We start from the raw sequence: 25509 nt of genomic DNA on the forward strand, positions 1-25509 counted from the left end.
TAACAATAAATGAATAGAAAAAAGTTTTGCTTCAGGGATTAGCCTACATGCAGCCGTAGAAGTAATGCTTTTTATTTATTTCCATCATTTTTTGTGGGATTTTCATTACATGAAGAAATTCTTGAAAAATTAGAAATTTTGATGGATTAAATTAAATATTCATGTACCTTTGTTTTTTTTATTGAAGCTGTAAAAAACGTAATGCTATATGCAGTAAAAGTCATTGACTTATCAGTTTATTGACAATAAACAGAGTTGAAAAGTGATGGAAAATATAATAGAGACATTTCTGTTATCAAATGATAATTGTAAAATCAATATGAAGCCCCGTCAACACGAAACCCCATCGAAACTATGGAACACTGGAACAGAATCCTATAGAATGCACATTGTAATTGCTTCAATGGCCCGAAAAAATTGTAAATAACAAACATGACAGAAAGCACAATTCAAACATGAAAATTTGAAAATTAACGTAATTATGTGGATAAACTCCCACTTCCCCTATTAACCTTTTTCCCCGGGAATTTTTCTTGGAAAAATTCCTTCTGGTCACTGATAATTCAAAATTCAAGTTGTTTATACAACTTTAAAGTAGCATATCCAGACTCCACATAAGTCGTTGAGTGTAGCAAGGAAAAATAAGTTTAAAATGCCCGAAAAATAAATTCTTCATCATTTTTTACATGAATTCTAACATTGACGAGAGTAAAAAATTAATCCATCCAATTCTCTCTACATTGGTTCTCTTAAACAATAATTGCTCGTTGGACTAGGGCATCCTGTACATTCGGGATACCTAGAAATATAAATTTATCATAAAAGTTTGACACTAACGAGCATTTTCGCATAAAATTTGTGTTCATTTTTTTCTAATTTTCTAATTTTTTTTCTGCATTTCAATCTTTTTTTCAATCTCGAAAAATTAATTTTTTCACAACACCCTGCGTTATTTTGCCACTTCTAAATTAATTATTATCACTAATCCTAGACATTAATTGAACACGATCTCAAAATTAATGTTTTTATTAATATCAACTTCCGTTTACAATGAATTTCAGATTTTAATTATGAAAATTCAAGTCATCTTTTATACTAAAAGTATTATATCCAAATTCCACATAAGTCGTTGAGTGTAGCGAGAAGAATCATTGAGAATTTCTTAAATGAATTCTAACTTTGCCGAGAGCAAAAAATAATCCATAAAATTCTCTCTACAATTATTTTCGTACTAGCCATACAATTCTCATTAATTTTTTCTAATTGTTTCTACATTTCATTTCATTATAATAATTGTTTCTTCATTTCATTTTTTATAATTTTCTAAATTTTTTTCTGCATTTCCACCTTCTCTTCAATCTCGAAAAATGAATTTTCTCACAACACCCTGCGTTATTTTCCCACTTCTAAATTAATTATTATAAATAATCCTAGACATTAACTCATTACGATCTCAAAATCATGTTTTTATTCATATCAACTTCCGTTTACAATGTATTTCCCACTTTAATCACCAAAATTCAAGTGATGTTTATACAATTTTAAAGGACACCCGTTGTGTTATGTACACAGAGAGCAGTAACTGATCCAGGGACGTTGAAGAGTACCCGTGGGCCTGCGCGTGTCAGTTGCTCGCGCGCCAGTGCTCTATAGCCATTGGAATCATACGGTCGTGTCGCTCCGCTCCTCCACACAATTCGACATTTTCCCATTACATTGTCCATCCCCCTGTCCTCCAATTACCCGAAAAAAAAATCACCAATAACCAGTTAATTGTCGTTGTGATGAGTGAAACGCATCGTAATGTTCGTTGAACCTCGGAACGATTCAGTTGGACCACCAGGCAGGTGAGAAGCCGTACATTTTCACGCATTTTGTCGAGGTTTTACATGATCCGGGACAGTGCAGCCTCACTTCTCACCATTCTTCTGGTGGGAAGGGGGTAACTAGTGTCACGTGACCCCTATGTTTACCAAAATGGTGACCCACGGAGTTGTGCGAATGATAGAGGATTTATTTTTCCACCTGTCACACCGCGAAAATAGTCCCTGAATGCTTGTCAATTATTCCGGATTTGTTTTTGCTCTTTAAAGGTGAAAGAGTATCTTTTTTATTTTCGCGTCGGGTCGCATCTGACGTCACTCGCGGTGCACCTGAAATACTGGGCAAATGAATTTCACTCATGCCGATTGTTCCTTTTATCGTTTCTGTGCGCGTCACGCACCGTTGATCCGAGAATTTCACCGCGATGTTATGTGAAAAGAGTTCGGAATGAAAGATATCTGGAGGTTTTTGAGCTGTTGGTGAGTTTTCATGGCCGGCATTTGTTCGGCGGGTTTTCTTGGGGGGTGCGGAGGGCTGGGAGGGGGATTTTTAGAGGGTTATCAGATTTTATTGCTCGGGTGGGTTATCTTGTTGAGAATTAATACTTTAGGGATTGTTTGGACAGGTAATTTGTTCTGTTGATTGGTGATTGGCGTTGGGAAGCATTTTCATTGTCATTTCTCTCTGGGTTGTAAATCAATTTTTCTTTGCTTATTCCATGTTTTATTTACTTGTTAAATCCTTGTGAGACGTTTGCAATTTTGTAAGAATCCAATATTTTATTCAAAACTTTATCTTTGAATCATCAAGGGTTGTGGGTGACTATTTGACATTCTGATAGTAGGTTCTGAATTTTTTCATCTCTTCATGATCAATTTTGGAGGAATCCAATATTTTATTCAAAACAAAAATTGGTTCATGTCAGTTGACGATTATTTTTAGAGGATTATCAGTTTTTATTGCTCCGGTGGGTTATCTTGTTGGGAATTAATATTTTAGGGATTGTTTGGACAAGTAATTAGTTCTGTTAATTGGTGACTGGCGTTGTGAAGCATTTTCTCTCTGGGTTGTAAATCAATTTTTCTTTGCTTACTGTTTCATGGTTTATTTACTTGCGAATTCTTTGTGAGACGTTTGTGATTGTTTGAAGAGATTAATAAGAATTTTTTATCGTTTTTTCAGTGGTGTTCATTTGGGATCCGATTCATCTGTTCGAGTTATTGCTCCATTTTTGTAAAACGATTTCGCTATTTTTATTACTTTATCTTTGGATAATCAATGGTTGGGGGTGATTATTTGACATTCTGATAGTGGGTTCTGAATTTTTTTATCTCTTCATGATGAATTTTCTAGGAATCGAATATTTCATTGAAAATAAAAATTTAACCATGTTCCAAATTTTGGAGTGAAATCGTTTGGGAGAATCATTTTGGGCTTTGGAGGGGGATTTTTAGAGGGTTATCCGCTTTTATTGCTCCGGTGGGTAATCTTGTTGGGAATTAATATTTTAGGGATTGTTTGGACAGGTAATTAGTTCTGTTGATTGGTGATTGGCGTTGGGAAGCATTTTCATTGCATTTCCTCAGTGAGTTGTAAACCAATTTTTCTTTACTTACTGTTTCATGGTTTATTTACTTGCGAATTCTTTGTGAAACGTTTGTGATTGTTTGAAGAGATTAATGAGGATTTTTCACCCGTTTTTGTCTTTGGTTTTTGTTCATTTGGGATTCGATTCATTTTTGTAAACCAATTTTGCTATTTTTATCACTTTATCTTTGAATGATAAGGAATTGTGGGTGATTATTTGACATTCTGATAATAGGTTCTGAATTTTTTATCTCTTCATGATGAATTTTGTAGGAATCCAATATTTCATTCAAAACAAAAATTGGTTCATGTCAGTTATTGCTCCATTTTCGTAAATCGATTTTCCTATTTTTGTTACTTTATCTTCGAATAATCAATGGTTGTGGTGTACGACGTTTCAAATCCTGGCAGTAGGTTCTGAATGTCTTTATCTCTTCATAATGAATTTTGTATGAACCCAACATTTCATTTAGAACAAAAATTAGTTCATGTCCCGAAGGGAGGCTGGAGGGATCATTTTGGGCATTAGGCGAGGATTGTTTAGAGGGTTATCAACTTTTATTGCTCGGGTAATCTTGTTGTGAATTAATATTTTACGGGTTGCTGGGGCCCGTAATTAATTCGGTTGGTTAATGAGCGGAGTTCTGAGGTACTTTCATTCTTTTCTCTTTGGCTCCTTTGTTTATTTTTGCATTAGTGCTACACTGATAGAATAGGCGAAACGATTTAGTTGCTGTTAACGAGAATTCTTAACTATTAAGGCCGTTCGGTTGCTAGTAACGAGTGATCTTAATAGTTAAGAAGCCTCGTTAACTGCAACTGAATCCTTATATCAGTGTACATCGGTGTAAATCAATTCACATTTGTGTACTTCGTGTTTATTTTGGTTACAGAAACCTCACGAACTTGTGAAAATTTTTCCGGTTTTTATCTTTGGTCTTTTATTTGCTTCGTTGGGAATTCGATTCACCTGTTTCAATTATTGTTCCATTTTTGTGGTTATTCCACATTCCACATGCGGAATAACCACAAGTGGAAGTGGCTTTTTCATTTCTCTATCAATGTTTTCAGGTCAATTTTTGTACGTATCCAATATTTTATTCCACACAAAATCTTCTCATCTTTTTGGAGAATCTGGCGAATTCACTTTTCGCGTGCAAGAAGTGAAGCTTTACGAATTCCCGATTTTATTTCTTGCTCTAGTGATGAAGCTGAAACTAGCAGAATATTCGTTAGCGAAAAATTCAATTTAGGGAATATTCCCGTGTAGGAGAGTCAAATAATCACATGTACAAATTTTTTTAAGTGCAAAAGAGTTTGTACGTTACTTAAAAACATTTTTACATCCCTAGATTCGCCTAAGACAAATCTTCTGCTGTCGAATCTTTCGCTAGTTTCAACTTCATGCTGTACTATTCGGTGTTGATATTTCGAAGAAAAACTTCATCACATGATTACACATAAGTGTTATTATTGACAATGATGATAATCCGTTTTCATTCTATTATTTATAGAATATTCAATAAAAGGTGAAATCGTCCGGGTATTGGCCCGAGTCCAGCTATCAGCCTGTTCACCCTGTTATGGAGTATGAAGTTAGTTGACTAGCTCATATTAAATCAGTTAATCAATGATTGAGTTTGTCTTTAGATTATTGTTTTGTCTGCGTGCATCGATTTTCACCGAAATAATATAGGGGAGGGTGGGACAAAATGAAACTGTGGAAAAACGACTGTTTGACGCAATTCAACCAAAAAAAATTTTATCAACTATTTTTTTAAATTAATTTTAGTTTATTAACTTTTTTATTATTATTGGGAGTACTCATGAGAATAATAATTTTCCATTCAGTTGAAATGAACATGCAGTGCGAAAAAATCTCTGATATTCGAAACCCCTATATATGCTATCGACTCAGATGAATCCCATTCCCCCGTTAGAAATGAATAAAAAATTATTCAGTTAATCAACAAAAGTGAACAAAAAAAAAGTGGATAAAACAAATTTTTTTGCTTTAATTGCGTCAGGTAGTCGTTTTTCGGCTGTTTCGTTTTGCTGATTAGTCCCCAAATCAATTCATTCCCTCAATACCTCTTCGTAACTCTTGCAAACGAGTGATTATTCTGTCAGTTTTCCAATCATTGAAGGAAAAGCGGGGAAAGAGGCTTCGTAAGTACATATTGGGGACTATTCGAGGTTTTTTTTTGAATGAGGATTAACGGTTTCATCATTTTTTCTCATCCAATTGTGAAATTTTCTGGTCCAAAGATTTTATCTCTGTCTGTCGAGGTGTTAATTTCTTTGTTACAGAAGATTCTGAGGTTTTCCGATTCAGTTCGACTTTCATTCTGGATTTTTTGCTGCAGAATTCTGTCTGTCGTTTTACGCGGCATTCAATCTACCTGTTTCTGTTTATTTCCGCATTCATTCGAGATTTTTATCTTGTTATTTCACCTGGGAGGATAAATTTCTATTGATATTGACTTATTTATCGATACACTCTTTTTATTAAGGACATTTTGATTCTGTCGCATTTGGAACTCGTTAATTTTTTTATGGAACTGATGAGGGCTTCGAGGGCTGTGATGTATGCAAATGTTTACCATGACTCAAGTGTAATTCTTCAAGGATAAGACTGATAAGACTTTCTTTGTTCTTTTGCCGATGGATTATCTTACTGATGAGTAATTTTAGGGGGAAATTCCAAAGGCCATTTTTTATTGAAATTTTTGCTGCTACAAGGAAGTTCTATTGACATGTTTCCTCGTTTTTGAAATAATCACGTTATCAACTGCTGGGGCACAGTCTCCTTCATCAAAAATTTCGATTGCTTCCACGGTGATTCGTCTATTCATATTTTATTTGGGTTTCATTCAATGTTTATCTTCAGTTCATCGTTTATCTACCCTAATAATCACCCGAACCAGCTGATCATTTATCAATAGCCCTGGGAAAGTTCAATTTGCCTGTCTTTGATTTTTAATTTCTGATTTTGGAGTTCTTATGTTTATGCCACTCCATTTACAACTCATTCCCCCTTCTTTGATTTTATCGATATGCATTGGAACCTTTCGGTTCACTCTGCGATGTTACATGTGTGTAAGTGAAGATTACAAAAAAAGAAAATTAAAAAAAAAATACAGAAAATTCCCCCTTCTTTGTTCCTGTTTTTTATCCAGTCGTTTATATCAGGCTATCATATCTCTACCACGATGATGACTCACATAAGTCGATGGATGATCATAAACCGTGAGAACAGTTCATTTCGTTTTAGATCTTCAATTCCTCAGTGTTCTGTTCGTTTTATTTTGTTAAATGTTCAATTTTGTTTGTATCATCCAGTGTTTTATTCGAGTTTGTCGATTCTATACCTTAATAATCACTCAAATAAGTCGATTGATGATCAAACATCATGAGAACATTCCATTTACTCGTCTTGAATCCCTAATTTCTCATTTTTTGATTCTTCTTGTTCCATTTCGTTAAATATTCAGTTTATTTATTTATTCATTCACTTTCATTTTTGGATTTCACTGCGGACTTTATATCATTCTGTAAGTAACCTGTAGAAATAGATTATTAACTGACTAATTACATAATTAGTTCATAATTTTTAATATCGAAAACTTCAATTCTTTTCAACTGACATCAGAAATAATCAAAAAGTCATCTGTATTTATTTTTGGTTTCCATTCAGTGTTTTATGTCTTTTCATCATATTTCTCGTTGAATAATCATCCAAATCAGCCGGCCGATTAAAAATCATGAAAATATTCTTTTTGTCATTCCGGCCGTGAGGCAGCGCTTCACGGACGCTCCGCTCCGCTCCGCGTCCGTGAATCTCTGCCTACGGCCGTCATAACAAAAAATACTGTTCGTCATATGGCCAAAAAAAACTTTTCTAGCTCATATGATTGCAGCCCTCGCCTTCGGCTCGGGCTGCAAACTCATATTCGCCAGAAAAGTTTCTTTCGGCCTAGGTACGAAATATACTAATTTGCTCGTTTTAAGTCACTGATTTATCATTTTATAATTTTTCTTATTGTTACATTCCGTTAAATATTCACTTTATTTATTTATTTGCTCAGTGCTTTATCTCAGTTCATCATATTTCCCTCTGAATGATCACCCAAATTATCGAATTGATCATTAAAAACATTGAGCACATTTTTTTTACTCGTTTCCACTTTTTAATTTCTCATTTTCGAATTTTTTTATTCCTTTTATTCCATTCAATGCTTTTATTTTCCTGAGTATTTTGTGTCCTACCCTTACCTGTGGAAATTATTCATTAATTGATGTATTACATAATTAGAAATTAGTTTATAATCTTTCATATCAACTTGATTTGTCCTAACGGAAGTCAACAGTAAAAATTCATCTATTTGTATTCATTTTTGGATTCTATCCAGTGTTTGTTTGTTTTCTGGATTTTGTAAGTAAAAACTTACAAACCCAGAAAACAACGAATTTTTATTCTCTAATTTTGGAACTCTTCCTCTAACCCAATTACTTCCTTCTTTCGTTTATTTCTGCTTTTCACTGAATGTTTTATCCCATCACGTTACCAGTGGCGATTAATTATTAACTGACGAAACAATTCAATTTTTTGTTTTTTCAAAAATAAAGAGCAAAAGAACATATATGAATACTTTCAAACATCTGAATCAATAATTCAGCGGTGAAATGTTATTGATTCCAACGAGTTCCTTGAGTTGAAATTCTCGAATTGTCCACAGGAGATACATTTCATTTCAATCCGATACTCTAATCCCTCCTCATTCGTCTGTATTTTTAATTCTGTTTGGGCGTTGAACAAGTATGTTATTACCAACAAGTCGTTTCACGTCGCAGCTAGACCTTAATTCGTTACACATGGAATACTTCTTCTTGTTTATGTATTTTTCCATGCACTCCACATGACGTTCAGATGCTTAGAAACATATCAGAGAGTTAAAGTTGTATATCCAAACTCCACGTAAGTCGTTGAGTGCAACGAGAAAAAATACATTCAAGATGCATGAAAAAAAGATTATCCACCATTGATAGTTTCTCACATGAATTCGAACATTGACGAGAGTACAAAATTAATTCATGAAATTCTCTCTAGAATTATGTTTTGGAACGATAATTGCCAATCGTTGATGGTTTGACTAGGGCACCCTCGACATTCGGGGTACCCAGAAACGTGGATTATTCATCACAAAAGTTTGACACTGACGATAATTTATTTATTATAAATTATTAGGCACCACTGTTTGGTGAATGTCTAGGGTTAGCGTGGATGTGGGATGAAAATGTGGAGGGAGATGTTGGGAAAATTACTTTCAGCCGGATTTAAAAAATCACACTTTATTTATGTGGGATCGAACCACTTGTCATTTACATTTTTTTCTGATTTTTTTCTACATTTTGTCATTCATTTCCCCATAAGACTGTTATTTTGGGACTACTAAATTCATTGGTATCGACTAGGAGGCTTCGCTCCTTGCTCACTTCGCTCGCCAACCCGGGGGGGAGGTTCGTCACCGCTCGCTTCGCTCGCTCCCCCTCAATCTTCTTGGGTATGTTTAGGTGTTCATACCATATGTGGGCGTGGGGTCGAATCCCACTTCTGGCACCAATGTAAAGTTATAAGACCATTTATCAATGGAAAGAGTTTATTAAATAAATAGGGCGAAAGGAATGATTGAAAGATATAAAAAGAAGAAGAGACATGTCCGCGGACTAGAAAATGAGATAAAAGAATAACGAGTTAGAAAAAGACGATCGTACATGAAGGTGGTTGAGAGGGAGGAAAAGAACAAATACGCAACAACATAAAAAAAATTGATAGAATGATTTACCGCCTTTGAAAAATTACCATTTTTTTTATTTACAAATGGCTTCAACGAACACCTTTTGTCGTGAGACTCAAGCATTCATTTTTCGATTTATTTACATAGAATAGGATGAAGTATACTTTTATTATTATTTTGTAAGGATTTAACCCGCATTTGAACTTATAGAGATATGAACATAGTAGAGATAATTCATAGTGATGATAATTCATTCTCAATAGCATCATCAGGGTCACAGATAAGGGTCAGAATTGGGATCAGGGATAGTCGTATCCATAAATTATAATTACTGGTAAATTATTAAGTAGTCAATTCGTTAATATCACTCTGAAATTTTTATTATTGAAGTAATCATCATTTTAAATATTCAAATTCCAAATTATTTATTAATTAGCAATTGAGTTATTAAGATTGACGATTACTTGGATAATCGAAAATCCCTTATAAGAAATTTAGTATTATTTACTTGATAACAAAATTAACAGCTCCATATTATAATAGTATATTGTGCATCAAGGACGGAAAGTCATGTTTTCCCGCCCGAGGTGCACATGCTATTTTTTAACACGCCTGCAAAGGAAAGTTCGTATTTTGCTCTTTGATGAGCGGGAGGAAAGTACGAACTTTCCGTGCAGGGATGTGAAAAAATATTTTCCGTCCCGGCGGGCGCAAAGTTACATTTCCCTCCCGCGAAGCGGGAGGGAACTCTGACTTTGCGCCTACGCCGAGACGGACAATTGCGCCTCGCCTTCGGCTCGACTGGTAATTGCACTGGCGGCTGAGGATCCTTTATTTTCCCTCCCTAGGTTAGAAATATACTAATAATTCATCATCACTTGGAAATTTAGATTATCAATCGTTTCACTATTTTTTAATTTTGATTAATATATTGAAACCTTAATCTATGGAATTCTTTTGATATTGGAGAATCGGAAGATTGATGGCCATTCCTGATTAGGATCGCAGTAGGAGTCAGAATCAGGGGCGTCCCCTGAATTTTTAAACTTTCTCATTTTTTATTACACAGGGTGTCCCATTTGAAACAGGACAGTTGTATAGAGACAGATAATTCTAGGCTGTTTTTATTCATATCTTCCGTTTACAATTAATTTCAGATTTTCTTCAAAATTTAAAGTAGCTCTACCCTTCGGCCGGCCTACGCTGTACTTTTGGATATTTTCAGTTTTTAAATTTTTCAACTAAATTCCATGGAAAAAAATTGAAAAAATTCATAACCAGTCAGTATCTAAATTAAATTTCGCCAAATACTGAAAATTTTCAAACATTTCCCTCTTATAAATAAATAATAAAACTTGTTTGCAAAACGATGGATTATTTTTTATGAAGTGTCAAAAAAATTCTTGATTTTTTCACATCTAATGAAAAAAATTCAGATTTTAATCTTTGATTACAATGGAAATGTTGATTTCCACATAAGACACTGGGTTAAATCCTGATTTTTAAACATTTCTTCTTTGAAAAACCAAAACGATAATTAAATTGAGAAAAAAATTAGACTTTCGAATTTAACCGAATTTTCTGCAATTTTTTTGCAGTTTTCAATAATCTTTGAATTTACCGTAAGGGTAGAGCTACTTTAGGTTATGTTTATATTACTTCAAGAATACTTAGGAATGTGTAGGAGTCAACGAGGACTGTCCAGTAATTTCTTATGTAGGGCAGTGGGAATCATTTCGCCAGTCGGATTGCGACCGTGGAGACCGAATAAAATAATTATTAATGCGCTGAAATGGGTTGGAGACTCGTTGTGGGTTTATGATGCTTTAATATTTCATTGAAGGCAAAGGTCATGACTTTACGAGCCTCTGGGATTTGCAGGTGGTGACCGGACTGCTGGAGCATCGTCGGGGTTGACTCGATATGTTTCATGTTTTAGAATCCAGGTAAAGTAGTTAATTATTATCAGTACGAATTTTCTAGTCATTAAGGGTTCATTCATCTGGGGAATAAATCGTTCTTGGAAAAAATGTTAATAGTCACAGCGGAAGTCAATAACAATGGAGAAGACACCTGCGTGTACTCAGCTTGTGTTTCTTTCAGTGTATTATTTCCATCCTTTGATATTATACTTCAATAATCACATAAATCGATTATTAAAACCATAAAAAAATTCAATTCACTCGTTTTTAATCTTGAATCTCTAATTTTAAAATTCTTCTAATTCAGTTGTGTTCTTGTTCCGTTTATTTCGAATGCACGTTTTAAAATTCAGAGGAAATAATTAATACCAATCCAAAATTTCTAAACATTAACAGATTATTTGACGAACTAAAAAATGTAAAGAGATGTTTCTGCGGGAGATGTTATTATCAACGAAAAAGATATGATTTTCATGGAATTTCTCATTAACCAGATGATTAAACATGGATGACTGAATAAATGAGTTCAGTAGTGAAGCGATAAAACCATTGAACCATTGAAATCGAGTTAGCTCTCAGCCGAGTTTTCGAGGAGTATCTCCGGATCTAAAGGAGATACCAAAATTTTTCTAATAACCTTTGTTGTACCTCTCAATTCGTCCTACAAAAATGTCCTAACAAAAATTTTGAAATTGAAATGAAAAATGACCAATAGTCGAAATCGACTTGAACGTTTTACCGCTTCGCTACTGGGTTTAATGTGAAATTTTTGTTAAATTGACGAATTAGTTCGAGAGTCTGCTGTTCTAGGGGAGAGTTTTAAGAGACCTCCCCTATAAGAGAGGAATATAAGCTTCAACTTTTAAGAGACCTCCCCTATAACCTGCAAGTTTTAAGAGACCTCCCCTATAAGAGACGAATTCGTCCTACAAAAAAGGTCCTAACAAAAATTTTGCCTTAGATTTCAAGATATTCATTGAAAACTGACCAATAGTTGTAATCGACTTGACCATTTTGCCGCTTCGCTACTGGGTTTAATGAGAAATTTTTGTTAAATTGACGAATTAGTTCGAGAGTCTGCTGTTCTAGGGGAAAGTTTTAAGAAAACTCCCCTATAAGAGAGGAATATAAGCTTCAACTTTTAAGAGACCTTCCCTATAAGAGACGAATTCGTCCTACAAAAAAGGTCCTAACAAAAATTTTGCCTTAGATTTCAAGATATTCATTGAAAACTGACCAATAGTCGAAATCGACTTAATCGTTTTACCGCTGCGCTACTGGGTTTAATGAAATGCAATGTGAAATTTTTGTTAAATTGACGAATTAGTTCGAGAGTCTGCTGTTCTAGGAGAAATTTTTAAGAGACCTCCCCTATAAGAGGGGAATAGACTTTTGACAAGGGCTGATTGCAGGGAATTTCATGATGCAATCTAATTTTGGTCTCTCGATATTCTTCTGTGGTGAACGAGTGGCTGTAGAAAAAAAGGTCAAGAGGTTTTTTTCTGAAGTGAAATTCATTATCTCCAAAAAATTGCTTATTAATGGGGTAATTTAATATGAAGATAAGGGGGAATTTAATATGAATATAAGTTGAATGTGAAGTTTCTTTTCTTTAAAAATGTATCTTTATATTCTGACTTAACATCGCCCATTGATGAAATGAGTGATTAATCTAGATGAATTAAATGGAAAATTTGTGGTGATCCGGGGATTATTTAGCGAATGAGTCATTTTTGTGAATTCGCAGTCATTAATTCACGAGATATTTCAATTGTTGACACTTGGGATTAATTATGGCACGAATTATTACTCTACTCCGTTCAATCAATTGAAATATATCAATTTTTCGAGAATCTATTGATTTAACTTGCACATTCGAACGGATTTATTGCCATTAAGTTGATTATTCAATTTGTTCTACTTTTTGATGCAACCAAAGTGATGAAACCATTGAAATTAAATTGAACATCGAACCTCGGTTAATTAAGAGTGAAAATCGGATATAGGGCGAAATGTCAGGGGATCTTTTTACAGCAAAAAATTCTCCCCGAAAAAGTCTCCGAACATTTTCTTCTGGCACCACTCTCCACCGAGATGATTCTATAATTAATGCGATGACACAGCATTACAGCAGACGATTCATTGATTTTCGTCAATTTACCATCTTTCTTTCACGAAATAGTTCAATAATTTATTTTTACAATTAATTGAATGTGGAATCTTCGTCAATTAGGTCAATTAGGTGACTCCTACTTCGTCTCAGGACGAGTGGTTTCAGGAGAAAATGTCAAATGACCTGTTTTATGGCTAAAGAAATTCCCCGTAAAAAATATCTGCTGATATTTTTCTCCTATCCTCACTCATTACGGAGATAATTCAACAATTGACAATTAGGATTAATTATGGCCCGAATTACTACTCCATTATATTTCAATTAATTACTACTCCGAGTTCAATTAATTGAAATATATCAATTTTTAGAGAATTTATTGAATTATCTTGCACATCCGAACGGATTGATTCATAGTAGTTGATTATTCAATTTATTTTGTGTTTTTATGAAACGAAATTTATTAATTTGTCAACTCATTGATTGACAATAGTTGATTATTCAATTTGTTTAGTTTTTTCTTGAAAAGCGCAAGTTGTGAAACGATTAAACTGGAATTGAATATCGAACCTTGATTAATTCAGTGACGAAATGGAGTGGATATAGGGCGAAATGTCAGATCCTTTTACAGCGAGAAATCCTCCCGAAAAAAGTCTCCGAAAATTTTCTTCCGACACCACTCACCAACGAGATGATTCAATAATTAATGAGATGACACGTCATCACAGCAGATAATTCATTAATTTTCGTTAATTTACCGTCTTTCTTTCACGAAATAATTCAATAATTCATTTTTACAATTAATGGAATATGGAATCTTCGTCAATTAGGCCGTCTGAGGACGAGGGGTTTCAGGAGAAAATGTCAAATGACCTGTTTTATGACTGAAGAAATTCCCCGTAAAAAATATCTGATATTTTTCTCTTATCGTTACACGTTCCGGAGATCAACAATTGACATTTGACATTACTTATGGCGCGAATTATTACTCTACTGGGTTCAATTAATTGAAATATATCAATTTTTAGAGAATTTATTGATTTATCTTGCACATTCGAACAGATTGATTCATAGTAGTTGATTATTCAATTTATTTTGTGTTTTTATGAAACGTAATCTATTAATTTGTCAACTCATTGATTGACAATAGTTGATTATTCAATTTGTTTAGTTTTTTCTCAGAAAGCGCAAGTTGTGAAACGATTAAACTGAAATTAAATACCGAACCTTGATTAATTCAGTGAGAAAATGGAGTGGATATAGAGTGAAATGTCAGGGGATATTTTTACAGCGAGAAATCTTCTCCAAAAAAGTCTCCGAAAATTTTCTTCTGTCACCACTCATCAACGAGATGATTCAATAATTAATGAGATGACACATCATCACAGCTGACAATTCATTAATTTTTGGTTAATTTATCATCGTTCATTTGTAAGATAACTCAATAATTGAATTTTACAATTAGTTGAAGATAGAATATTTCTTAATTAGTTCGTGGTTTCAGGAGAAAATCTCAAATCACCCATTTTATGGCTGAGAATTCTTCAGCACTTCAGGAATTCTTCTCCAATTCAACACTTAACAGTTAAAATTAATTATATTTAGAATTTTTGCTGCGATGGGTTCAATTAATTGAAGTAATAGCATTTATTCGGGAATCGATTAATTTATTTGCCAATGAAGCGAAAGTGATGAAAGCAGTAGAATCAAATTAATTGCACCTTCCGAACCTTCGTTAATTCAGTGAGGAAATGGAGTGGATGCAGAAATGTCAAGAGATCGTTCTAGAGCAGGAAATTCTCTCAAAAAAAAATTTCTGAACATTTTTTTTCTGAAACCACTCATCAACGACATGATTCAACAATTAATAAGGTGACGCGTCATCACAGTAGACAATTTATTGATTTTCCCAAGATATATATGAAGAAATGATGAGGAAAGGGGAGTTATTCTTATGTTCATCAGTTTATTTTTACTCCGTGACGGTCATGATTTATTAAAAACATGTGTGGGGAAGTGGTGAAAGGAGATGAATGCTAATATTTTCGGAATGAGGAGGTTTAGAGAAATCTGGAGGATCTTATCGGCAGGGACTTTTATTCTCTCCGGAAAGGTTTTCTGAAATTTTTCTCTGCAGCCACTGGGTCCGAACACATTTCCCAAATGAAGCATTTAACTTTTTGAGTCGTCCCTATTAATGTTTTACTAATTCACTAGCGAAGCGCAAAACGGTTTAACTCAATTTTGACTGTTGGTCACTTTTCAATGAATACCTCTAGATCTAAGGCAGCTAGCAAAATTTTTGTCACGACCTTTTTTGTAGAACGGATTGAGATCTACAAAAAAGGTTATCACACAAATTTCTCCATCTCCCTTAGATTCGGAGATATTCCTCGAAAACTCACCTAAGATGACTCGGATGTCGATTTAAATCGATAAAATCATTTTTATTTTTATTTTAGAGTAGTTTAGAGTAACTTTAGAGGCCTAATTAACTAATTACCTTTTTGTGGAGAATTCCCCTTATTACAAAAAAGCCCTTTTGCCATTTTCCTCCATCCAAAATTAATTTCTGTATTAATAAGAGAAAAAATGAAAGTTAAACGGTATAAATTTTTTAAAGGAATTCAATTAATTAATTAATTGCATTTTTTTAAATTAAACTAATTAAATTGGTATTAATTTATGAATTTTATTAATTTCTTCAATTTGAAATGAAAACATTTGCATTTATTTTTACTTAATGAAATGAAAATATTCCTAGAATTCAGAATTCCCTTGTGTTATCTCTCCATGTTCCAATCCATAAGAAACACCATTTATCAGAACTCTGTTTATCGAACGATCATCAGTGATAAAAATTTGCGAATGTAATCAATCAAATTATCAACAGATTGGATCACAGATGATCTTGGATGCGCCCTAGGCAAATGGGACTGATGACAGCACGGAGGATCATCTAAATGCGAGGCGATACAGTCGCATAGCAGAGTGGTGCCTCCCGGTGCCAATTTTTACCCTGAAAATGGCCACTAATCAAGTCGACTATCAGTGGTGAGACATTATTTCATCATAAATTAACATGAATACAATTTAGTTCTGTACTATTGCATATATTTCACTAGAGCTTTGTTTGTCTCTAAGTTACTGAACTTTTTGCTTAGATTTTTATTCATCAAACTTTGAAGGTTTAAATTTAATTGAAGTAATATAATAGAAGTTCAAACGGATTTCTTCATTTATTTATGAGAAGAGAATGTTAAAAATTCCAATTTTCCGCAAAACGTGTCTTTAATGAATTTTATTATCCGTGACTTGTTAATTTTTCTCACGTTATTTAATTGAAAAATTTGATGGCTGAAAATTTTAAAATCTATTGTGTCGTCAGTATAAAACACTTTTTCTTCCCGTTTCCCTACACGAATGTTTTTAATTGAATTCTCCATTTATAACGCATTCACTTGATAGAATGTAAAAATACCGTTTCATAGCTGAGACAATTTCCTGCAATAAAAGTCTCTTGTTTGACTACTTGCCGACATAATTAACTAATGAGGAGAGATGAAGCGCTTCAAGTTCTCATAATTCATTTCTTCAATCGTTTCAATATCTTCAAAATGGATGTCTTACGAGAAAATGTCATAAGCTATTTTTTTGAGTAAAGAAAAAGATTTTTCTGAGTTAAAAAAATTGTCCTTTATCATTTCCTCGAAGCACCCATTAAGGAGATAATTAACACAGGTGTCATGATCGACTCATTAAGGTTTATCCCTTCAACTCAGAATTGCAGATATCGTTCTACTTCCATTTTCCCAATTACTCAGGCATTAATGAGCTTCAACCAATGATTTTATCGATTTTCACAGGGCTTACTCCATTATGGATTCGTCCAGGGTCTCCACATTTCTCATCTCGATTCTGCTGATCGTTTATGGAAGCTTCAGATCATTGAATATGGAGCAGGAGGCCAGGGAGAGGGAGAAGGAGAAGGAGAGAGTGAATTTATTGAGTGGTATTGTCAGTGGTACTAACTCGGATAGTTCCAATGGTGGTGTACAAACTCTGGACACAATGCATGCACTCTGCTTACCTCTTGGAGCTTCCATATCTCTTCTCATCATGTTTTTCTTCTTCGATAGTATGCAGATGTTGTTTGCAATATGTACTGCGAGTAAGTGAACAATTTCACAGGAAAATATCAATTTGTGGAAGTCAAACAGAACAAATTTTTCAATCACTCATTATCTTTACCTTTAATTTCAATGGTTTTAGGGTAATTTTTTGAGATGTTTACACATACAAATAATTTTTTCAAGACAATTTAATTCTAAACGTGAGAGATAATTATTCCCATGACCTGATGAGTCTTTAAGGATATGAAAGTACTTCGGCATTTTCTTCTCTTTGCTTCTAAATTTAAATCTTGATATTGAATCGTTAGAAAACATTTTAAAAATCAGAAAGAAAAATTAGAAAGTTTACTTTTGGAAGAAGATTGATGGAATAATCTAAAAATTTCAATTTTTGAAAATTACGAGCATTTTTTATGAATAATTGATAAACAATTTTCCACAATAAATCGTTACAAATTTATTTATATTCAGAATGTTACCTGAAATCGATCTCGTGCCTAAAAAATAAGGTTTCCGAAAGTTTAAACGATTTCAATTATTTATTTATAAACAACGAATGTTTGAAAAAATAATAATTCTGTGCAAAATTTCATTTTTCTCATGCAATTGACAATTGACAAATTTGATGATTACAAATGGTTGAATGTATAGTGTGGTCTGTACCAACCTGCAAAAGATATTTGGATATTGTCAATAACTTTTTAGTAATTTTTTTCAATTGATTTGTAATTTTGAATTGATTTTGACGAGACGACATTTGCCAGTAAATGCTAAAAAAATTCTGTTCATTTTTCCCATAATAATTCATCTTTATGATGTTTAATTCTAAATTATCATTTTAAAAAATCAGGAAAACTTTATGAATGAGAAAAAATCAATCAGAATAATGAATTGCGTCTAAAATAAAACGAATAACAATTTATCTTTCACTTTTACAGTTATAGCAACAGTGGCTCTGGCATTTCTCCTGCTACCCATGTGCCAGTACATAATAAGACCGTGTTCAGACGGTAATAAAATATCGTTCGGTGTCTGTGGAAGATTCACAGGTGCTGAACTGCTGTCTTTCTCATTGAGTGTCAGTATAGTATGCATATGGGTACTCACTGGACACTGGTTACTCATGGACGCAATGGGCATGGGGCTGTGTGTTGCATTTATTGCATTTGTCAGATTACCAAGCCTCAAGGTGTCGACGTTATTGCTCACTGGACTACTTATTTATGACGTCTTTTGGGTATTCTTCTCCTCGTACATATTCAGCACAAATGTTATGGTTAAGGTAATTTATTCATATTTGCTTCTAAGAGGAATTGAATCGAATTTTCACATTAAATAACTCTTTATTGGATTCAATTTTTGTTTTGGGAGGATAATTCATGAATTTAATGATTGATAGGGTGTGAATAAACCTTAGACGTTTATCATGCCCCAGATTTAATAAATGCTTTCATTGTATGCAATCAGTTGATCCCTTAAATTCTTTAAAATTTATCTTTGGGTGTCAAATTATCTTGATAACGAGTGGATTTACAGTGAATGTCGAAGGATATTTTTGTGTGAAATTGTTTAGACTAGAATCTTTCAACATTTTCCCCTAAATCTCTCATTTTTCCCCTCACCGCCTATTATCACTCCTCTACAGAATTGATCCGTGCGTTAGTAAATTCTTTAAAATTTATCTTTAGGTGGCGACAAGACCAGCAGACAATCCAGTCGGTCTAGTAGCCCGTCGACTCCACCTGGGAGGTGTAGCACGTGAGGCCCCAAAGCTCTCACTACCTGGCAAACTCGTATTTCCCTCGATGCACCAAGCTGGCCATTTCTCCATGCTCGGTCTTGGCGACGTTGTGATGCCTGGGCTGCTCCTGTGCTTTGTCCTACGCTACGACGCCTACAAAAAAGCCCAGTTGATACCTGGTGGATGTGAGGCTGGTGTACCACCACCGAGACACCTCAGTCGCATTAGTTACTTCCATTGCTCACTCATCGGTTATTTTCTCGGTCTACTCACTGCCACTGTCAGCTCTGAGGTCTTTAAAGCAGCCCAGCCAGCCTTACTTTACCTCGTGCCGTTTACGCTTTTGCCGTTACTCACCATGGCGTATTTAAAGGTAATTTTATTGTTTATTTTTTACAGAGTCATCAAGAATTGTGAGTGAAGAGGCAGTGGACAATGTCATCTCTTGGAAACGTTTAAAACGTAACTGTAAATTCAATTCTTTTATGTTTTGCTTTTATTTTTCTTGGTGGGGGCATGGAAATTTGAAAAACGACGTACTTCAACATTTCCTCGACAGAATGATTTATAACACGTAATGCATAATGCAGTCCCTCGATTTTTTTGACACATTTTATGTTTTGCATTAGGACCTTGCCTACTAAAATTGTAATTCTCACATTCTAATTACTTCGTATGCATATTGAATTCTCGTAAATTCAAATGTACCAACCCTATTACACATTTTGCAGTCGGAATACTATATTGTATAAGTCAAACTTGTAAATGAGCATTTGAAATTCAAGAAATACAAAATTTACCAATCTGGGCTCGAGAATTAATTCTGAATTGTGTACAATAAATTGAACATTTACAAGTTTCGTAAATTACTAAATTTTGTTGATCTTAAGTGGAAATGGAAAAGTAATGAAGTAATCAATTATTTGACTTGTCAATTTGTTATTAACTAAATTCAAACTTTCTTATAATGATCTTTCATTACCAAAATAATCAACAATCTAACTACCTCGATTATTGATTCATGAATTATTTGCAAAATTTTAAAATAAAATTATTAATTCAATAATGGAAATTTATTTGATATTATTAATTAATATCATGAATTTATTAAGGTCTTAATGCTAAACATTACATGTGTCAAAAAAAATAATGCCATTGTCTGTAATGGGTAATTTTGCTGAGAAAATGCTGTGTCGGTACTAAATGATCTTATTTCAAGCCGTTCAGTTTATTATGGAAATTATTCTATAATTTAAAACGACAAAATAAAATAACAGTGAATAATACAATCCACATCGTGCATTTTCTTTTTGTTATACTAGATACGTGAATTGTGATTTTTTATTTGTACTAATTTAAATCACTTTGTTACAGGGAGATTTACGTAGAATGTGGAGTGAACCATTCATAACCCACGCACCCTCAAAACACATGGAGGTTTGACAGCTCCCGTGGAACACCCATTAACTGAACAAATGTTTGAAAATGAAAAAAAAAAGCGTGTATATCGTCGTATCGCAAATCCCGTGACCCCTTAATTTCCCATCGTTATCATTTCTACGTAAGTAATGCTTTTAACTCATTTATCAGTTCGAGAGGATACTTCAGTTTCTTCCCTGCAACGATATTTCATATTAAATCACACATTGAGTGTCTGCGTTATTACAATGGCATCCTTTTATAAAGGATATTAAGGATTTCGTGTTTGTCGTTTGTACACTGAAAACATATGAGCAAATTTATGAATATTTGAGAGATGATATTATGCACTGAATGAACAATCTAGAAAAAAATTCAGTGGGTTTGTGATAATTGGAGGTGAATGTTAAAATGAGATTTTATTTTACGAATATCTTTGGAATTAATGGTTTTTGAGGAAAATGCAGAGACATTTTTTGTGGAGAATTTCGAGAACTGAACAATTATCTCTTGACATTTTTAGTAAAACTATCCTGTTATTGCTAATAATTCTCAATTGTGGAATTATATTGTCAACAATTCTTGATTGATGAATTATCGCAGTAATAAGTGAGTTTGAAAAAAAAATTTAGGACTCTTTTTCCAGAGAATTTCAACAGCTCAACGTGTCTCCTGACATTTGTTCGTAGAACTGCTCATTGTAGAGAGAATTACATAATTAATCATCAATAAATGATTGAATGATTTCATATTGTATGTACATCCATAATTCGCAATTTTCGAATTATCTCAATACTGAATAACCTTTGAAAATGATGTAAAAAGATATTTTTTGTACAAAATTTCGAAGGCCAAAAAGTGTCTTTACAATTATTGCAAAACTTTTCATTTCGAGATAATGGCATGATTAATCATGATGAAATGATTTCATGTCCCATGGATTATTATCAATAATTCTTAATTGTTGAATTATTCCAGTAATTAATGGATTTAACGAAAAATGTAGAGCGATTTCTTATCGAGAATTTCAAGGGCCAAAAAAGTATCTTGACATTTATTTCCATTTCATTTTTCACATGATGGTATAATTAATTATAATGAAATAATTTCATATACCACACACTATTGTTAATTGTTAAATTATCTGGATAACGAGTGGATCTCTCAATAACGAGTAGAGATGAATGTCGAAGGGTATTTTTGTGTGAAATTCTCTAAACTAGAATCTTTCAACATATTCCCTTCCCCTAAATCCATTAGTCCTTAAGCTATTCGTAAAATAATTTCGCATTTTTCCTCTCACCACCTATTATCACTCCTCTACAGAATTAATCTGCGCGTTAGTGTTAGTGTTGATAAATCCAATTAATTTATAATTAAATAATTAACGCGTAGATAAGAAAGATGAGTTTAGCAATGGCCGTGACAAATAACTTCAGATGATTCAATTATCATTAATTGAAAACGAAACAATTCATGAATTTATTTAATGAGAAAGAATAAAAATGAATCGTTTTGAATTGTAAAGGAGAATAAATTATTTTTTATCGAGCATTATGATGCACAGATGCAAGGTCATCACCTGTAATCAGGATGTTTCACCAGGAAATTAGGAAATAACTCGTACTGAGAACCGGTAATCGATTGGATCGAGGAATGTTTAACGTTTCTCCAACAACAAAATGATGAATGAGAATTAAACAGTTACATTGTTGAAGCGATCGAGATTATATTGATGGAATAATCAGCGAGACATGCGTGCTGGTTGTGAATTTTTCAGTAATATTAATGAAATATTTAAGAGAGATCAGCGATCGCGATTATCAACCACAATTGTGTACATAAATATATAATAATTTTTTATAAGGGCAAAAGTGGCTCGAAGTTCATTCGAGTTGGGTTTAGTTCGAAGAGGGGATTATTTTTTTTAGACTCCGGGGAGACTCTGTACACTTGAACTATTCATTTAGGTGGGGCAAGACCGCTCAAGTCTATTGATCAATTTTGCAATTTTTTATTGGGTTAATGAACGATTTTTGGGGAAAGTTGAAAGGAATTTTTTGGGATATTGTGGGACTTCAAAATCTTCTTCATGACGTTTTTTCTTGAAGTCGTTCATTCATGAAATCATCAGATAATTAATAATAATACAATGCCCAGAAAATTTAAATTGTGGAATTCTATTGGTAATTAGTGATTTTAAAGGAAATGTTAGGAGACATTTTTCTAGAGAATTTTTGTAATCTCCAAAAAAAGTATTTTGACATTTTTCTTAAAAACACTAGTTAATGAACAATTACATAATTTTTAATTGTGGAAATATTTTGATAATGAGTGATTTTAGGGAAGATGTGTAGAATTTTTTTTGTGACAAATTTTGAAATCTGCAGAAAAAGTCTTGACGTTCCTTTTTGGAATAACTCATTAGCAAAATAATCACATGATTAATAATTATCGTGTTTCCAATGAATTGTGCTAATTTCATTATTTCTTTAATGAGTGATCCTAGGAGAAAATATCAGAATTCCTTCAGGATTTTTTTTTCTCCTGATACTTGTCTCTAGGCCAAATCAATGTACAATTATTGCAGTAATTGAAGTTGACTTGAACTGTTTTATCAACTCACTTCTGAAGTAATGAATAACTACGTTTGAAGATCATCAGTTCTGTAATTAAAAAAAATCAGAGAGAATAATCGCATTTATTCTACCGTTTTTCGAAGGATTTTTCCGTAGCTAATGATGAACATTGTTTCGTTTTATCTTACTCGATCACAGAACTGTTGGTCATTATTCATTTTTTTCAGAGAAAAAGGTAATTAATGGGTCCACATCACGAACGGGCGATCCTTCAAAGGATTTCTCATTTATGTTTCATTTTTTATTAAAAAAAATCTCTTTCAATTCCACCAAGACTGATATCCACGTAACAAGGAGGCCATCAATTAGTTTCTCCCCATTTTTTTCGTGGATAAAAATAATACATGGATGTCACAGTATCCGAGGGAATTAGTAATTTCGTTTTCATTCTTTTTTTCGTAGTTTTATGGGTAATCCCAACAAGACTGATAACCAGGATTGATGTTTTGCCGTGGCTTGCACCTGGCGTTTTCAAATTAATCAATGAACAACGCACATTGATACGATTGATACTCTTCCGAATGAAATTGCTACTGGGGGAATTTTGGAAAATACAATACGCTCAGAAATTTCTCACAGCTATACTTCGAATATCTTCGAAACTATTCGGTTTATCGAGAAGTATTATGAAATCATTTTTGTAGATTATTAAATTTACTACAAAAATGTATTGTAATATTTTTCTTTAGGGCCACTCATTACTGAGATAATTAATTAATCAGGACCCATTCTGGGTTAATGTGAAATCATTGTGGGAGAGGGTGAACTAAAATAGTCTGTCTTCATTTGTCAATACCTCCTGACCAGATGGTGCGATTTGGATAACTCAGGTCTCATTTTAAAGCTTAAACAAATGCCTTCAAAATGAAAAAAAAATCAGAAATTTCACTCTGGGGTTCTTGAGCTATCGACGATGGAAGGCGGTTCTATAATTATCTTGGCAATGAGTGGCTCTGAAGAAACTGTGAGAATACATTTTTTGTAGAGAATTTTGTGAACTGAAAAAAAGTTCTTCTGACATTTTTCGATAAACCGAATAATTCAGGAGATATTTGCAGACTAGTGAAATGAATTTAGAACAATTTACAATCTCACTCCTGAATTGCTCTGGTAATTATGCAAATCAAAGGTTTCGATGGAAAGACTAATTTAGGTACCTCATATAGTCGATGAATGCGATAATTAAGGGAGTATTCAATTGAATAATCAACTCCCCCTTACATCGTGACTGTCCGAGCCCGTTCGTGATGAATACTGGACCCAATTCATTATTCATTCGATTATTAAATTTTAGATTGAATACGTTCTATTGAATTCGGTGATCAGTGTCAAATATATCATTATTTATAGATATGAAATGCATTAGCTCTCTTATGAAATAATTATCGATCAAATTGACGATTAGATTTGGGGTGAAGTGATCAAAGTAGAGAGAGAAATGAGTAAAAATGACAGAAAAAATCCCCAATAATCAGTGAAAAACCTAGTACTCATGTCCCAGTTCATTTTCTTACGAAAAATCATTCATCTGATTTGTAAATATTGCCACGGGTTCTCGAGAATTCGAATGGAGGAAATTAAGAATGAAAAATTTGTGCAATAAGTTGTAATTTTTCATTCAATTATTTATTATAATTTTAGTAAAAAAACCAGAACCACAGGCATGAATGAAACCCCTCGCGATTCTCACTCCAGTTTTTTTTTCTATTACAATTCATTTTTTACAAGGAAAAAGAAAAACAAAGTTATAATACTGTATGCGTTATCTCTGATAAGACTAAAAAGAAAAACAAAAAGGAAATTATTCTCTCTTTGGGTTTGTCGTGAAATCGAGACGAGTGATAAAACTGGAAATCGTGATTTTTCGAGAGGTGTGAAATAATAAAAGAATTAATTAATTGTAGTTTAACTAGACGAGACTTGGATTTCCGCTGGAGTTGTTGACCCCAACAATTCTCGATATCATGAAAAACCCAGAAGAGAGATGACGTATAACTTAAAGAGTCTATACATTTAGAGAAAAACTTATAATAGAAAAAGTGAAGAAAATGAAATGAAAAAAAAATATTAAGGAAAAATACCATTGCAGAAGGTACATCTTAAATAGAATGTAATTATTGATTAAAACTAAATAACATAAATTGATAAATCTAAGAGCACTCGCTTGTACTGTTGCAACTTCTTGCATGTGTACAGCCATGTACATTTTTTTATATAAAAAAAATCGATAAAAATTGAAAATAAAACTGTTTCACGTAACAGCGTGATACGTGTTTAGTTGAGAATTGTGGTTTTTATTAATTGATTATCCTTTTTGGTTTGGTGAAACATGCCAA

General features: G+C 33.2%; 1 protein-coding gene across 1 annotated transcript; it reads left to right on the forward strand.

Annotated features, from left to right (window-relative positions):
• Positions 1-1650: 1650 nt before the first annotated feature.
• Positions 1651-25458, forward strand: LOC107039858 (signal peptide peptidase-like 3). Its single transcript, XM_015259699.2, has 7 exons — positions 1651-1847; positions 11091-11155; positions 16135-16295; positions 17108-17412; positions 18313-18656; positions 19063-19488; positions 20490-25458. Exons 3-7 carry the CDS (start codon positions 16267-16269, stop codon positions 20556-20558), a joined length of 1173 nt encoding a protein of 390 aa, XP_015115185.1. The 5' UTR covers positions 1651-1847; positions 11091-11155; positions 16135-16266; the 3' UTR covers positions 20559-25458.
• The last annotated feature ends 51 nt before the right edge of the window (positions 25459-25509 follow it).

The sequence above is a fragment of the Diachasma alloeum genome, unplaced genomic scaffold, assembly GCF_001412515.2.
Source record: "Diachasma alloeum isolate Michigan unplaced genomic scaffold, Dall2.0 Dall_scaffold_00308, whole genome shotgun sequence".
Classification (NCBI taxonomy): Eukaryota; Metazoa; Arthropoda; class Insecta; order Hymenoptera; family Braconidae; genus Diachasma; species Diachasma alloeum.